Source organism: Podarcis cretensis (assembly GCF_951804945.1).
Source record: "Podarcis cretensis genome assembly, chromosome: 12".
Taxonomy (NCBI): domain Eukaryota; kingdom Metazoa; phylum Chordata; class Lepidosauria; order Squamata; family Lacertidae; genus Podarcis; species Podarcis cretensis.
In genome coordinates, this window is record NC_137181.1 from 19,849,423 (window position 1) to 19,866,116 (window position 16,694).

Genomic DNA, 16,694 nt, shown 5'->3' on the forward strand with positions numbered 1-16,694 from the left:
CTTTGGTCTGAACCAGCAGGGCTTTTCTCAAATGTTTATGTTACCCAAGATCAGCCAAGTTCTTATGGCACTTGAGGGAGAAGATTCCACAAGCATTTTCCTCCCTCCCTCCCTGGCAGTGAAAATACAACAATAATACATGCAATAAAGAACAATTTGCTACCTTTTCATGATACACCAGCCATGTGAGGTGTTGGCCTGTTTTCTGCCTAATAATAGGACTTATCTAAGTACCTTTATACTAAATTTGCAACTAGAAATATTGGCAATGAAGTTTCAAAAGCATGATTCTCCTGTGTTATAAGAAAAAACTGCTCCTTTTCCCTTATGGGGTATCCAAGAGCCCCTATAGAGTCCTTAAGTTGGTTCTCTATCGGTAGGAGAAAATAACAGGCCAATCAGAGAATATTGAGAAGCAAAGCAGCTTCTAAGCCTGATCTTCATTAAACTGTTGCAACAGGATGCTCACTCACCACACGTAGGAGGAAGGAGGAACCCAGAACAATGGTGTGCAAGCCCTTATATAGACTTTTGAAATTGCCTACCCTGTAGCTCAAGGTAAAGGTAAAGGTACCCCTGCCCGTACGGGCCAGTCTTGACAGACTCTGGGGTTGTGCGCCCATCTCACTTAAGAGGCCAGGGGCCAGCGCTGTCCGGAGACACTTCCGGGTCACGTGGCCAGCGTGACATCGCTGCTCTGGCCAGAGCCAGAGCCAGAGCCGCACACGGAAACGCCGTTTACCTTCCCGCTGGTAAGCGGTCCCTATTTATCTACTTGCACCCGGAGGTGCTTTCGAACTGCTAGGTTGGCAGGCGCTGGGACCGAGCAGCGGATTCAAACCGTCGACCTTTCGATCGGCAAGCCCTAGGCGCTGAGGCTTTAACCCACAGCGCCACCTGCGCTCAAGACCATCCCCCAAAACATCATACATACATCACAGAAGGAGGTGGTCTACAACAGAAACCCTGTCTGCCAGGATACCTGATAATGGCCAGTGATTGCTTTACTTGGGCAGCCCGGCCATTCTTTTGTGATGGTAAATACTTTAATTCCTGAATCCAGGTCACAGGCTCACCCTATTCATACACAAAGGTGCCCTCAAGACAAGTAAGCAAAAGACAATGGAGAGGCTTTCCCATTTCCTTCCTCCTTGCAGAGAAACATTTGAGGTCAATTTGGGAGAGTCAAAATGGTTTCAGGTTTGCTCTTCTTGTACAATTTCAGACACATGGTTTATATACTTACGTATGTGTTTGCCTTGTAAATTTATGAACATTTAATTTATATATTTGAGACCTTAAATTCTTATAACACCTCTGTGGTGCTTTAGCACCCAACAACTCCTGAACAACTTAACTGTAAATCATTTGCTGTCTTTTCCTAAAGAAGCCCAAAGGAAGAGATAAACTGTAGACTTTAAGCAGGATGGTCACTGACAAAAACTTTGGACAGGAAACTGTCAGCTTTCAGCAAACCACCAGAATTACTGTTTGTGAAGCTCAAGAATTCGCTACTAAGATCTGTTCTGCCTCCAGTATTTTCCTCATTTCATTACTGTGCTGAAGGGCACTGGCGGAGGAAGAGGGGTTCAGGGGGAGTGCACCGCCCCCGGCAGCGCGATCCCGGTGGGGTGCCATCGTGGCTGCCCCCCACCTGCGCTGGGTGCCATGCCCCCGGGATGCATGCCAGCCACGCCCCTGCCTGCTCTCCACCCCCCCCCCGGTGCCAGAGCATGAAGCTCCACCACTGCTGAAGGGTCAAAACCTTAAAGGTCTTTGATGACTAAAACGGCACCAGCTGACTAGCAAGTAATTTCCCACTAATGCTTCCTTTAAGGAAGCAACTAGTACTTTTTGTTTTTTGCTGAAATAATAGATCAGATCAATTGGATGGGGAAGTATACTTAAGGCTGGAATGTGTAATTTGGATATTTTTCTGCAACACATTTCATTAATGTTTTCTTGAATGCTGAAGTTTTTCAATTGCAATTTGCTATTTGATAGTATGCAGAGATCCAATGCATTTTCAGTGAGAGTTCGTATTTTGTAAGCCCTTTAATGAGTTGCTGTGCTGCTTTATTACCCTATTACAGTTTTTAAATGAGAATGTTCTCCAAAGAGTTGCTGTTCTAGCTGATCCTCTGAATGCTGAGTGTGGTTTTATAATTGAGCCACGTGAATGTGTGTGAATGTTAAGGTACCCAATAATTGCTTTGTCAGCTGTAAACTATTCTTGCCGTTTCAGCTATAGGGCACTGTTGGTTGAGGCATTTCCTTACTGATGAGGGCTAGTGGATCGATGATGCACAGCATTTTATTATTAGTAAAGTGACTTTACACTAAGCCCTCACAAGATGTTTGCTTGTATCTGTTTGTTTTAAATGATAAAATACAAAGTGACTCATTTTAGCAAATCCAATGACGTGGTTCTGTAAAATACTGCTGCTGAGGAAGCTAGTGACTTTAAATTAGAGGTACAGACAGCTATGATTAGTTTGTTTGCTTATTTTTCATACTTATAGCCCACCCTTCTCTAAATGCCCCCAGGGCAGCTTACAAAAAGCAACACAATTAAAGTAAGTTCAATGTACATATAAATAAAAATAAAACCACAAAAACAACCATTAGATGAGTGGTCAGGGGTTTCACACAACCAGCTTTAATTACCCTTACATTTCTTGGCTAATTAGAATAAATGATCCTTAGTCTTTGCTGTATATATTTGATCCACTGACCTTTATATTTTACAGCAGGGGTGGGGAACCAATTTAACAATTGAGCACACATAAGTGTGACATCATTTATTATAGAATGTATGGAATTACTATAAAACAATCTCACTAGTTTGGCATCAAGTATAGCAACACCTTCAGTTCTGTACAGAATTGAACCTGGAACCATCTGCATGCACAGCATCATCTCTACTAGTGAGTTATGATAATTTCACCCTGTGACTAGGGTCTTCAGAGGAGGCTGGAGTCGAGTGCTGTTGGGGCAGCAAGATGCTAAACACAAACTAGGAGAAACCCACTTAGTCTCTTGCTTAGAATGTCTTCATGGCTGGACACATCATGCCCAGAGGGAGAGGGAGAATGTTGCTAGAATGGTTTCTGTTTGGGAGGCATTTTAATTAGATTAAAGTCTTAATTGGCTGATGCTTGCAGCTTAGCATAATGCATATGAAATATTTTAAATCATGCAGATTGGCTTGTGTTTAAAAGATGAACCAGACATTAGTCTTAATATGTTTCTCATGATACTGCCTTCTCCATTAGGATGAGAAAAGTTGTGCCCGCAAATCAAATAAAGTATTTTTGTAGGAACTGAAGCATGTCTTGAAATTCATTGAGCTATCCTACTGTGAGTAAGGCTAGGGGCTGCTCTTTCAGAGGTTTCACACTGGAAGAGGAGGCTCCACTTCCTTCTGAGCGTTTGGTGACTGTAGGGAGTACTTGGATCTGTCAGGCTTTCCCTAAACCTCTGGATAAGGTAGCGCAAGATTTTCTTACTTTGAAACTTCTTACCCTAAGATGTTTAAGCAAAAATATAGTAAGTGTTCCTGTGACTTCATTTGTATTAGTTGAAATGGGACCAAGATGCAAGGATTTGTTTTCTCCTACTCTCTTCCTTTGTGTTTCTTTTTATTTTCATGGATAGATATGATTGGGGTTTCTTTCTGGGAGGTTCGCTTCATAACCTGGTTCACACATTGCCTTTAACCATAGTTAAAATAAACTTAACTTGGATTCCACTGATAGATTTGTTTTTCTGTTTTTTGGTCAAACTATGGCTCGTTTCCTGGCAGGACCGAGGGAGGGGTGAAACACCTGCGACTTCCAGTAGCATACACCAGAACACTGCTAATAATATTAAATAATTAAATTATGTTCATTAATTGTAAAAAAAAGCTATAAAATGCATTTTTAAATCATGTTAAACCAAAGTTATTTAGGTATGGTTTAATATGATGTGTAAACTGGGCTATTGTTTCACTTTCTCAAAGGACACAATAGAAATTACCGTATTTTTTGCTCTATAAGACTCACTTTTCCCCTCCTAAAAAGTAAGGGGAAATGTGTGTGCGTCTTATGGAGCGAATGCAGGCTGCGCAGCTATCCCAGAAGCCAGAACAGCAAGAGGGATTGCTGCTTTCACTGCGCAGCAATCCCTCTTGCTGTTCTGGCTTCTGAGATTCAGAAATTTTTCTTGTTTTCCTCCTCCAAAAACTATGTGCGTCTTGTGGTCTGGTGCGTCTTATAGAGCGAAAAATACGGTAATCTATTCAGGTTTGCTTCATCTTTTGCTAGAATAGAAGATTGAGGAAAAGCTAACTAGGTTAAACTGGTTTTGGTTCGTTAGCTAAATATCACTAAATATCATCCTGTGTGTGTGTGTGTTTGTGCAACTTCTGTGTTTTGTGTAGCATTATGTGAAGGAATGAAGCACCACAGAAGACTGGCCCCATATTGCTCAGGAGTAAATGGTGTATTAAGTGGTCCAGGTTTGCTAAGAAATGCATTACAGATATTTCAAACATCTGGGGTCCACAGCAACACCATTGACCCAGAAGGGCTAAAAAAACAACCTCAAACTAAAATTATTTAAAGCACATGGAGCATATAAAAATAGGTGGTTTGGAAAGCGATTAACAGAATTAGTGTTCAGTTAATATACAGGTATTGGGCTCCACAGTGACATCTAGTGGGCAGTCTCTTGCTTGTTAAGAGTTTTTAAAGAAATAGCGAATTTGAAGTGTTTTGCTTGCTGTATCATTAGCAAGCTTTTCAACATGTGCAGTCTAACTTAAATAAATCAGATCCAAGTATTAGGAAAAGTTTTGCTCAGTGAATGGTTTGTTAGAACCTGAATCTACAGAGTAGTTAAACCTACGTTGGTGCAGATCCCATCAGTAACCTGGATGGATGCCACTGGGAATCCAATTTAAGAGTAATATATAAGTATCCCATAAGTATATATAAGTATAATAATCAAAACATAGAAGTTGAGTGTTTTTACGATTGATGAAATGTAGGTAGTATTTCAGAATTTAGAAGTACCAGATGACTTTGTGGGCTTGATGAAGCTGAAAATATGTCGTGCCTTCTTGTTGCGCTTTCTGTAGTGAGTTAGACAGAGCTGTGTAAATAAGAGTGGACATACAAATTGGTGTGGGATACATTTGGAAATGGCTACTGGACATAATGGTTAATAAATGAATCTTGCTGTTCAGAATTGGGGCCTTCCAGTTACTAGTGCTAAAGACAAATATGACATTTCCTCTCTCAGAAACCTTTCTTTATAATTAAATGTCCTGTGGATATTATATTTCCCTGTTGACATTAGCATGGTGTAGTATCTTTTTCAAAGAACGAGCAAATATACTAGTTTGTTAATGCAGCACAACCCTATGCATATTTACTCAGCACTTACTCCCACTGAGTTCAATGGGACTTAACCCCTGATAGATGTGTGTAGAATTGCCACCTAAAAGATAAAGCACTAGAGATTATAATTTGATTAGCCTAAAGACACGCTCACTTTTATGGTGTGTTTTTTTATTTAGAACCAAGAATAAACTCCAGCTGTGCTAATTTCAGCGCTCAGAAGTTGTGCTGTATCAGTGAACACACCTAACATCTGCATACATGGAAATTGTGATTGCACAGTTCAAGGGACATTGTGCTGAAGAGAGGGAGCTGTGGCAAAGGTTAAGATAAAATCTCCAGTTAACCACATCCCTGGCTGTTATGGTTGCTGCAGGCCTGTTGGGTGCGTCCTTATGCAACCCCTAATCTACCTGCTATAAAACTTACATAAAACGATTAAGCTGAAACGAATAACCTGACATATTAAATCTGCATCCCATGCTGGTCTAATATTGGCCACTAATATAAAACATGCACAAATAAGACTCTGACTTTGGTAGAAATGGAACTGCTTTACAAATCATGGGTTTATGCAGTTGCGCTGCTTTGGTGTGGAGTAAATACGCAACACTGTTCAACACTGTTTCCCCTGCAAGTATTAAGCAAAAACAAATGTCTATGAGTGACAGATAAGCAAAATCTCACACCACCGGTAGGAACTAAAACCCCCTACTTCTGATAGCTTGTGGTTCTGGGGATTCATTTATAATAAAGTGATGAGTCATGTACAGACTCCAAGAGCATCCTTAACCAGCACCACACAAAGTTGATCCTGTGGGCTGCAGCTTTTGTTGCACTGGATATTCCTTGGTACAGTGGATTTAGGTGTGCCTAAGTTTAGGGGACGCGGGTGGCGCTGTGGGTAAAAGCCTCAGCGCCTAGGGCTTGCCGATCGAAAGGTTGGCGGTTCGAATCCCCGCAGCGGGGTGCGCTCCCGCTGCTCGGTCCCAGCGCCTGCCAACCTAGCAGTTCAAAAGCACCCCCGGGTGCAAGTAGATAAATAGGGACCGCTTACTAGCGGGAAGGTAAACGGCGTTTCCGTGTGCTGCGCTGGTTTGCCAGATGCAGCTTTGTCACGCTGGCCACGTGACCCGGAAGTGTCTCCGGACAGCGCTGGCCCCCGGCCTCTTGAGTGAGATGGGCGCACAACCCCAGAGTCTGTCAAGACTGGCCCATACGGGCAGGGGTACCTTTACCTTTACCTTTAAGTTTAGATTGGGATGCAGGTGGCGCTGTGGGTTAAAGCCTCAGCGCCTAGGACTTGCCGATCGAAAGGTCGGCGGTTCGAATCCCTGCGGCGGGGTGCGCTCCCGCTGCTCGGTCCCAGCGCCTGCCAACCTAGCAGTTCGAAAGCACCTCCGGGTGCAAGTAGATAAATAGGGACCGCTTACCAGCGGGAAGGTAAACGGCGTTTCCGTGTGCGGCTCTGGCTCGCCAGAGCAGCGATGTCACGCTGGTCACGTGACCCGGAAGTGTCTCCAGACAGCGCTGGCCCCTGGCCTCTTAAGTGAGATGGGCGCACAACCCCAGAGTCTGTCAAGACTGGCCCGTACGGGCAGGGGTACCTTTACTTTTACCTTACCTTAAGTATAGATTGGATAACTACCAGCTTGTAGTGTACAGCTGATGAAATGGACAGGGGTTTTTATAGCATATTATTCACATTTTCATAGAACCTTCTATGATTGTTCATGGTTTATTATGCTTCAGTTTTGCCTGAAAAAGAAGGATGTTGATTCCTGTATGTTTTGAATTATTGGGATATACAGTGGTAGAATCAGCTTTAATTTTTGAGGGTAGGTGGGAGAATTTTTCCTGTGAAGCCTGTGGAGGTTTTTGAGCCTTTATAGAGAACTATTCCCTGTATTATATTTGTCTTTGCCATGTTTTTTAAACCCTTGACTTCGACTCCTGAATTTGAGACCTTTGGATGAAGAATGATGGAGAATTTTTTTGATGTCATTGCTTGGCTATTCACTGTACATGTGTACAGTCATACCTCATTTTACGGACGCTTCAGGTTACGTGTTTTTAGGTTACAGACCGCGGGAAACCCGGAAGTATTGGAACGGGCTACTTCCGGGTTTCGCCGCATGCGCAGAAGCGCTAAATTGCGCTTTGCGCAGAAGCACAGAATCACACCAGCGTCTGCACAGACACGGTGCTTCAGGATGCGAACGCTGCGGGTTGTGGACGTCCCTCCGTCACAGATTATGTCCACAACCTGAGGTTCCACTGTATAAAGTTATAATAATCCTTTCTGGCTCAATTTCCGCTATGACAAGTCTTCCAGAAATCCCCCCCCCCACACACATATAATTAATGTAGCAACTTACTCTGCACAAAGGCTAGCGGTGTTAGCCCTAGTGCTCTAGGCTAAGCTGTTGCATTCTGTTTTTTCTCTTGTCCAAGACTTCAGCTCAGAGCAGACCAATTCAGGACGATGTGGGCATCTTCAGAGCATGCCATGGAGCACCCAGCCCCTTCCAGTTTGCTTTTTTGAAATTGAGTGACTAGTTTTGTTTGTTTTGATTGATTGATTGATTGATTGGAGGGTCATTTCCTTTGAGGTGGGGAGGGGTTGCCTTTTTCATGGTTGTCAGTTTTGGTACAAGAGTGCTGCATGTTGTTTTGAAGAAACCATTCTGAGCATTGGCTGGTTTTTCTTCTGTGAAATGGATATTTTGTAGATCTCCAAATAATGCCCCTGCACTCCAAAAGGATGAAGGCTTCTGTCACTATTTAGATATAGTGTATGTACTGCACTTGGAACCTTTGGGTTGAAGAGAAGAATGCAGATTTAACTAATTTAAATCTCAGCCTCTTTAAATCCATTGGTTACCTTTTTCTTTTTTAGCAACTTCAGTTTATTTGGCTGTTAAGTGTTGTAAAAATGCCTTGTGGTGAGATATTCTTTGGAGTTTAACACATATTCTGATGTACAAATTTTGCTGCAATGCTCTCAATGTTACTATCTTAATATTTTAAGTAAAATGCAATTTCTTTTGTTGCAGCCAATCACACCACCAAGCCAAGGAAGGCCAGATTCACCGGTTTATGCTAATTTACAAGAACTGAAAATATCTCAGTCTGCACTCCCACCTTTACCTACAAGCCCTCCAATCCAAATTAATGGGGAATGGGAGACCCACAAAGATACTACAGGACGCTGTTACTATTACAACAAAGGAACACAAGAGAGAACCTGGAAACCCCCACGTTTCACTCGGGATCCAAGCATAAGTAAAGCAGACTCTGTGAATCAAGTAGATCAAGAGGTAAGTTTAATTGATGCTAACAGCATCCAGCAATGATGGACAAAGTTCAGTTAAAGAAACCCAATCAACCAGTGGTTTTAATTTTCCCACCTCAGTTATGGAACTATTCATTGAGCTTTTTGTTTTAGTTTATTGAGGAGGATATCAGAGCCAAGTCTAATCAAATGGCCCTTGCTTAATAGTCATGCAACAGAAGCGCTTGACCCTATTCCCCCCCCCCCTTTAGGGAGCATCCCATCCCAGCCTGCAATGGTGACACATGTTTTCTCAGACCTTGTTCACATGTTGTGGGAAGCAAATTATGGCTTACTGGGACTGCATGAATGTGTGGGTTCCCAGTGAGGAGCTCCTATGACATCATCGGAAGAGAGAGGTTAATCTCTCTTCTCACCAACCACCATCTTATCCACAGCTCCTGGTTAGCAAGGAAAGAACTGAACCGTTAGTTTTGGTTTGGATGACACACTAAGCAAAACCTTAGCTTTTCGCAAGAGAGGACTTAAAAAGACCCAAGAGGATCAAAGCAACTGGGATCTCTTCTGTGGGAGACTCATGTTTGCACAGTCTCAGTTAGTTATAGTTTGGCTTACAGTGATGTGTAAACTAAACCATAATGTAGTAAGAGCAGGGGGAAACCCTTCCCAGTTTTACTGATATTTACATCTTTAACATGTTATTACTGCAATAGCTTCTTGGTTTCCTTCTCCATGGTCACTATGACTTTGAATTAGCTTCTTATGTCTAGTAGTATGTGTGGGTCTTTGCCAGATACTCTAAAAGCAATTTTTAGTGTTGTGACTGATGCGTCTTAACATTAGCAGAAAGAACAGAAGGCCTTAATTCTAATGAAATGTGTCTGTGTGTCCAGTCAATGTTTATGGGCTTGTTGGCAGGGGAAATATTGACAAGCATATGGAAAGCAAAAGGGAAGAAGTGGAACTGAGAGAAAAGAGCTGTTAATAGCTTGGGGGGAGGGGGAATGTAAAAAGTATATTTATTGTCTAGAGCATTATTACTTTTGTGTGTATCCATGTGTGTGATACTTTTTCTTGCGCTTGTTTTAAGGTGGCATACACTTGCCTTCCCCAGTTTTATTGACTGACATTTCTGCCTCTTCATTGTTTGTTGGGTTGGATTACTGGTATGTCATCTGATAATTTTAAAATAATTAAGCATTTTTAGTTTTGTTACCTTAGATTTAACAACATTAACTGATACCTTAAACCTAAGTTAACAAAATAAAGTTATTGAGGGTCTTTAATAAGAGATGTGATTCTCCTTGAATAAGATTTTATGTATTCATCACATGTTTTTGGAGTGCCCAGAACATCTTTCAAAATGTTTCACGGTTCAACTGGATTTTTTAAAAAAATCCCTAAAATTGAGAATAAATTATAACCATTTCACTAAGTACCTGATCCCCCCCCCCGAAATGCCTTACTTGGATATAGATTTTTTAAAATTAAAATGTATTTATATGCTGCTTTTACATAATTGTGCTCAAAGTGGCTCACAGAGTGAAGACATATCAATATTTGTATACAACAAATGTACAAATTTGTAAACATTTCATAAATTGACATTTGTGTATGCATTAGCTATAGTTAACAAACAAAAGTTTTTTCCTAAATTTATCAATTATTTTTAAATTTAGAACAATTATCATAAAACAAATACTTTTAGTTATCAAACCTTTCATTAATTCATATAACTAAAAATATAAAACAGCAAAATGCATAAATATCAAAATATTAAGCTTTTAAATAAATTACATTCATCTATCAAAGCTACTCTTATCTTAACTGAATTTAGTGTACCTGGACACGACTAAACGACTAAACAACAACAACATCAAAGCAGCAGCATTTCACTACATCAGCCAAAATTCCAGGTACATTAAATTCAGTTAAAATAAGAGTAGCAGAACACTTGACATTCTTCAGAGGTTCAGTAGTATGAAATTTTCAGGGGTTTCTTGATTTTTTTCCAGTATTGTTAAATGAATGTCCTGCTTATAGTGGTTGCTCTTCATATTTCATATTTCAATTTCACTTGAAATTTTGATTGTGCCATATGTAAAAGGTAAAGGTAAAGGGACCCCTGACTGTTAGGTCCAGTCGAGGACGACTCTGGGGTTGCGGTGCTCATCTCGCTTTACTGGCCGAGTGAGCCTGCGTTTTGTCCGCAGACAGCTTCCGGGTCATGTGGCCAGCATGACTAAGCTGCTTCTGGCAAACCAGAGCAGTGCACGGAAACGCCATTTACCTTCCCACCGGAGCGGTACCTATCTATCTACTTGCACTTGACATGCTCTCAAACTGCTAGGTTGGCAGGAGTGCCATATGTAGATCTAGATGAAAATAGAGATATATATTCAGGCCTATTCCCAATGCTCCCCAGTGTAGAATTTTCCTTTTTCACAGCTTCTGCATACTGTGCTAACTTCTTCATAGCTACCCAGTATGACACCAAGGTCTTATTGCTGTCAGTCACTGACAATTCAGATCCCATTAGCATATATGTGAAATACGATTCTTTTTGTCCCAATGTGCCTATTTTCCATTTGCTATTTTACTGCTCGGTCACTCAGTTTAAATGTATCTTTTTGGAGTTCCCAGCAAACACTTTTTGTTTTAACCTCTTCTGTCAGTTGGGTATCATCATAAGAACAGCTGACCAACAACCCTTCTAGTCATGCGTCTCACAGTGGCCAACCAGATCCCTATCACCAGCCAGGTTGACTACCTCACTACACATCCCTAACACTAGATAATTTATGAACAAGTTAAAAAGCACAGGTCGAAACACAGAACCCTGGGGCATTGCACTTACTATCCCTCTGGTGGGGGAACTGTCCATTTCTGCTTGCTGAGCAGTGAACATTCGCAGGGAAAAATTGATAGGAAGACAGAATGATAAATATTAAATGTTTATAGATCACACTTTTCATAAAAATACTACATACATGCATAATTTTATTTGTATGCTGCCTTCCCACAGGTCAAGCCATGCTCAAGGCGGCTTACAACATTAAAAGAACGCATAACTATAACATTTAAAAAATTTACAACCAAACTGAACAATTTTCACATAAATCACATAATTATATCTTATAAAGATATAATAAACCAACAGCAATAACCCCACCAAACAATACCCCAGCCCAAGGGTATATCCCCAACATATGGTATACAATGTACAAAATTACAGTAACTTTGATAAAAGCTTGTTGGGGAAAAGAAATTCCTGTTTCAAAGGACTTTCTGAGTAATGGATTTCAATAGATGTCTGAAAGTAGGCAGGGGTTATTCCTCCCAAGCCTCTACTGGCAGGGAGTTACACAGGTCTCAGGACCTGCCACAGGAAAGACACAGTCCTTCGTAAAGACCAACTGAACCTTCATAGGTGTGAAGAACCCACCAGAAGTTCCCTATCAGAGGATCTCAATTATTAAGGTGGAACATAAGGAATCAAGCAGTACTTGGGGAGCTTAAAGTGCTCTGGGCCAAAGTTGCTTAGGGGTTTGTGAGTTTACACAGGCACATTTGTCCCTGACCCAGTAGTAATTGGCAGGCAGTGCAGTTCTCTCAACAAGTTGCCAGTAATCTGCAGGCTGGTTGTTGCACTGTGCCCAAGCTGGAGCTTCCAGATTAGATACTCCCATCCACTGCCTATTACCTGCAAGTGCCCACCTGCAACCACATTCTCATCAGAGCTCATGTGGATCTTCTTTTTTTGCCTCAGACTTCAGTAGGACGTGTATTGTTCCTCTAATGTAATCTCAGCTAAAATTATTCTTTTTCAACTTTGAAATGCCCAAAAGGCATGTGAGTCTCACCTGACTAATCTCTTCCAAAAGCTTTCTGTTCAGTAATAACCTGACCTTTTCCCTTGGAAGTAGATTGTATTTCACTTTCTGCCTCTTAATTCATTTTTCATTTAAAGTTTTGACTTCTAATCAAGTTCTAACCTCTTCTAGAATTTGACCTAATATAAATTCTCAATACTTCTGTATGTTTGACCATTTATAGACTCTTTCATCACAAGAAAACTCCTACAGTTCTTGTAACAGCCAGTCAGATAGTCAGTATGGTTCTCCTCCCAAAGGGTGGTCAGAAGAGTTGGATGAACATGGCCAAACGCTATATACCAGTGACTATACTAAGGAAAAGGTACACACTTTTCTTCATCGCGTATATTCTAAGCTAGTAGAAATTTAGTAAGTAAGAACTCAAATAGGTGTGATTTTGTCATTGGTGGTGGAAAAGTATTGCTTAGTGACAGTTTCTTCCCACTCCCTTGAACATTTTTGTGTTTTGCTCATTTCTAGGCGCTTTTTTGTTTGGTCTCTAAGAAACTGCTCTTATATATTAGGACTGTACTGTGTTTAGCTTCCACTTTTCCTGCAAAAAAATTATGTTTAGAAATGTCATTGTACAGTCTTATATGTACTCTGTAGGTTTCTTATGTTAGATAGCAAATTTTTAAAGTTTTGAATATGTATTACCAACCCGGTATCATGTTTGGCAAGTTATAAACTTCAATTAATTTTCTTATCTGTGGACTGCATAATATCTCATTATCAACAGCTGCTTTCCCTCCCTAATGTGTTACATGTTTGTTTAACAAAAAGTAACTCTAAAAATGATGCTTGAAGGAGATGCAGTTCTCCCCTCCCTGCTGGAATAAACAGATTACTATCCTATTAATTAATGTCCTCTATAAAATTCAATATTTGAATTATGAGAAGCATAATGTTTAAAACTTCGGAGATTTCTATATTAAATCATCATCGAAAACAACCGTGTGCCTGGTCACACTAGCCACAAGGCAAGACAAACTACACTCAACTATCTCCTCCTACAAAAGAGAGGAAAATGGTGACACACTTGGGTCTCCAGAACCAAGGTCTCTTGCTCTGAAAGTGGAGAGTCTTGGGGACGGGGCTGTGCCATGTGCTGCCTCCAGAATAGAGCTCTATACTGCTGTTGTCCCCTTGGACAGATACTGGCTGTTTTGACTGATCCCCATTTTTATCCCCCTCTAGCAGTGTGAGTAGAAAAGAGAGCAAATGCAAAATCTAGTTCCAGTGTGCCATTCTATTCAGACTCAGCAGACATTGTTCCTGCTTTTCATTCTGTTCCCCACCTCCCAAAATACTGTGAGAACAAGCTGTGCTGCATTTGAATGATGGATATATCTGAAGAGCTATGTGAGAGACTGAGTTCTGAGATACTGCTTAGATCAGGGACTCCTGTGGATTTTCCTCTTTCCTCTCCTCCAAAGCTTTGTTCTGTTTAGATGCAGTGTGTTCAGTGGGGGACGGTTGTTGTTGTTTGCTTGGTTATAACTATTCAGGTAGTGGAGAATTGCCTTCAGTTATAATAGTTGGGCATTTAGCCTACAGTAAACTGTTCTTCCACTAAAAAGAATGAAATGTACATCCAATTTTCTTTTAATATGTTAAGGAAGATTAAGTTTTCCTAGTACTATATGATAGTCATGAGTCACAACGCTGCACCTAAAAACACCACTACAGACAATAAGACTTCTAAATCAATGCACTTAGGATCATATCCTTTGGAAAACTATTGTTAATTGTATGTCCTAATGTGGTGTGTGTGTGTGTGTGTGTGTGTGAGTGTGTGAGTGAGAGAGTGAGAGTGTGTGTGTGTGAGAGAGAGAGAGAGAGAGCGCGTGCGTGCGCGCGCGAGATTGAATTTTACTTTAACTTTAGTGAAGAACTTGGTCCTCTGTTGAAATGCATACCTTGTGGAGCTCTTCTTGATTGCAGAAGCACTCCACTTGACTATTGGGAGTATGGGAATGCCTTGTGTTACAACAAGAATATGTAGAAGCTAGACAGTTATGCCTTTGTGGACAAGTGGGTGATTTTTTATTTTGGTGTACTGCTTAGTGCCTCCTGATTTCTGGGATTCTCCTGAAAGAGGTTAGGCTCAGTAAAACGTGGTATGATTTTGTTCTTTTCATGTTCTTAAGAAAAAGTGTCTATTCAGGATTGTGTAACATGGCTAGTTATGCCTTTAACTGTGAATTGTTCTGAAGCATGCACTCCTACTTTGTTACCTTAAAATGCTGTGGGATAGGAGTTTTAGTAAAAAAAAAATATACTATGGAAAAATAAAGTGAGCCCACCTCTTATAGGGTTCTTGCCTAAGGCAGAAGATTTTCACATGCAAAATAACCCTATTTTGAATAAAATAACAATATGGCTCTTTTTAGAATGTCTTCAAAAATGGAGCTGCTGTAGTTGACAGTAGGGAGAAGAACCAGTTTTATGTTGTAAAAAAAGCTGTTGTTCTTATTTAGAAACCATGGGACTTAAATGTGTATGAAGCAGAATTTTAAATCATTACAATTATTATTTCTTACAATATAAATTAATTGTGGCAACAAAATACTGTGTACTATACATTTATTATAGTTCCAGGTATGTGACCAAAAATGCTTTGATCGGACAGCCATATTTCAGGAATACTCTAGTTCTGGATTTCCTGGACTAAGCAGGGGGTTGGGCTGGATGGCCTTTTAACACCCCCTCCCTATTCCCGGGTGTGATTCCATGGATCTTTATAACCAGCTCTGGCTATATAAAAATAGAGGCTTTCTGTCTGTGTGTTTGGAGGGGCTCAGAATCTGAAGTATTTCTGTTCTCCCATTTGACATATTTATAAATTAAAGATCTGGGCTTTTTTGTATTAAGTATTTTATTAACTTTTGTTTCTGTAGTGGATAAAGCATGTTGATGAACAAGGTCGGCCATACTACTACAATGCAGATGGAACCCGGTCAGAATGGGCACTGCCAAAAGTGAGTAACCAAAGGAAAACAATGTTTCCAGCTTCGATCAAAAGCTGTATCTTGCTGCAATTCATCCCAAAACACATGGTTTTTTTATATCTCTGGAATAGGTGTTGATGTGTACTCTGCTATTTGGCAATCCTCTTAAAACCGATTTTGCAAAAAACAAAAATCCTGTTGGGCCTGCCCCAGAACTTAGGCACTCCCACATTCAATAAGAATATCCCCAGGCATAGTGGGAACCCAAGATTTTTTAGAATTTTTTAAAAAAGTATTATTCCCCACCCTCCTTCCAGGTCCATTGAGGACTGAACATGTTTGCTAACATTAAGTTAGTTGAGAAAGAAAACCAGAAGGGAGGGTGAAAATGGAACTGACGGGAAGCTGTGAGTGAACTGGAAGATGGGGCTGAAGCAGCCCAGGAGATTTCCAGACCCTGCTGATCAGCTGGCAGGAGAGGCTATAGCTGAGAGAGAATGCAAGGAACACACATGGGGCGAGGAGGAGAGTGGGAGGTAGACGGTTGTATCTCCTTGGCATCTGTTCCTTGGCTGCATTTCCCTTCATTTCTCTCCTCTCTTTCCCCCTCCAAGAGATTGTGAAAGAAGATTGAGAAAGTGTCAGTTAGAGGCAATCATTTCAATGTCTGGGTGGGTCACTTCCTAGTTCACAATGGCAAACTATTTTTAAATGTCTCCAAGGACAGAAGTGAAAGTCACCCATAGAAATCAGGACTTAATGTGGCAGGAATTGGACACCTGCTTTTCTGCCCCCCCCCCAAGGTAGTAGCTAGAAGGAGAGTCACTGCTCTTTCTAACTCATTGCTTATTTAGTGTGAAATATTTTTCTTTCTTACTTTTAAACAAACTTGCTAATACAAAAACTGCTAATGCACCTCGTTGTTTGCAAATTGCCTGTTAGGAAGGGCAGTTGCTGGGAGAGTGTAGTTCATGACTGCCCTGCAGTGCAGTTAACTGAATTCTGCAAATTACCATATTTTTTTCCCCATAGGGCGCACCGGCCCATAGGGCGCACCTAGGTTTTTTTTGGGGGGGGGGAATAAAGAAAAAAAATTATTTCCCCCCCCCCCAGGTGCGGGGCTGGGGCGGGGGAAGCCCAAGCTTCCCCTGACCCCAGCCCCCAGAACAGACTTGCGGATAGCTTCAGC

General features: G+C 41.1%; 1 protein-coding gene across 10 annotated transcripts in view; it reads left to right on the forward strand.

Moving 5' to 3' along the window:
* Positions 1-16,694, forward strand: part of ARHGAP12 (Rho GTPase activating protein 12) — a 68,512-nt gene that overhangs the window by 22,807 nt on the left and 29,011 nt on the right. For 6 of the 10 annotated variants that reach the window (XM_079946667.1, XM_079946669.1, XM_079946670.1 and 3 more), the window contains exons 3-5: positions 8,441-8,704; positions 12,736-12,876; positions 15,455-15,535. In XM_079946667.1, the coding sequence (XP_079802793.1) occupies positions 8,441-8,704; positions 12,736-12,876; positions 15,455-15,535 (486 nt within the window). The remainder of the gene's footprint in view (positions 1-8,440; positions 8,705-12,735; positions 12,877-15,454; positions 15,536-16,694) is intronic. The other 4 variants (XM_079946672.1, XM_079946675.1, XM_079946676.1 and 1 more) reach the window with 1 other exon arrangement.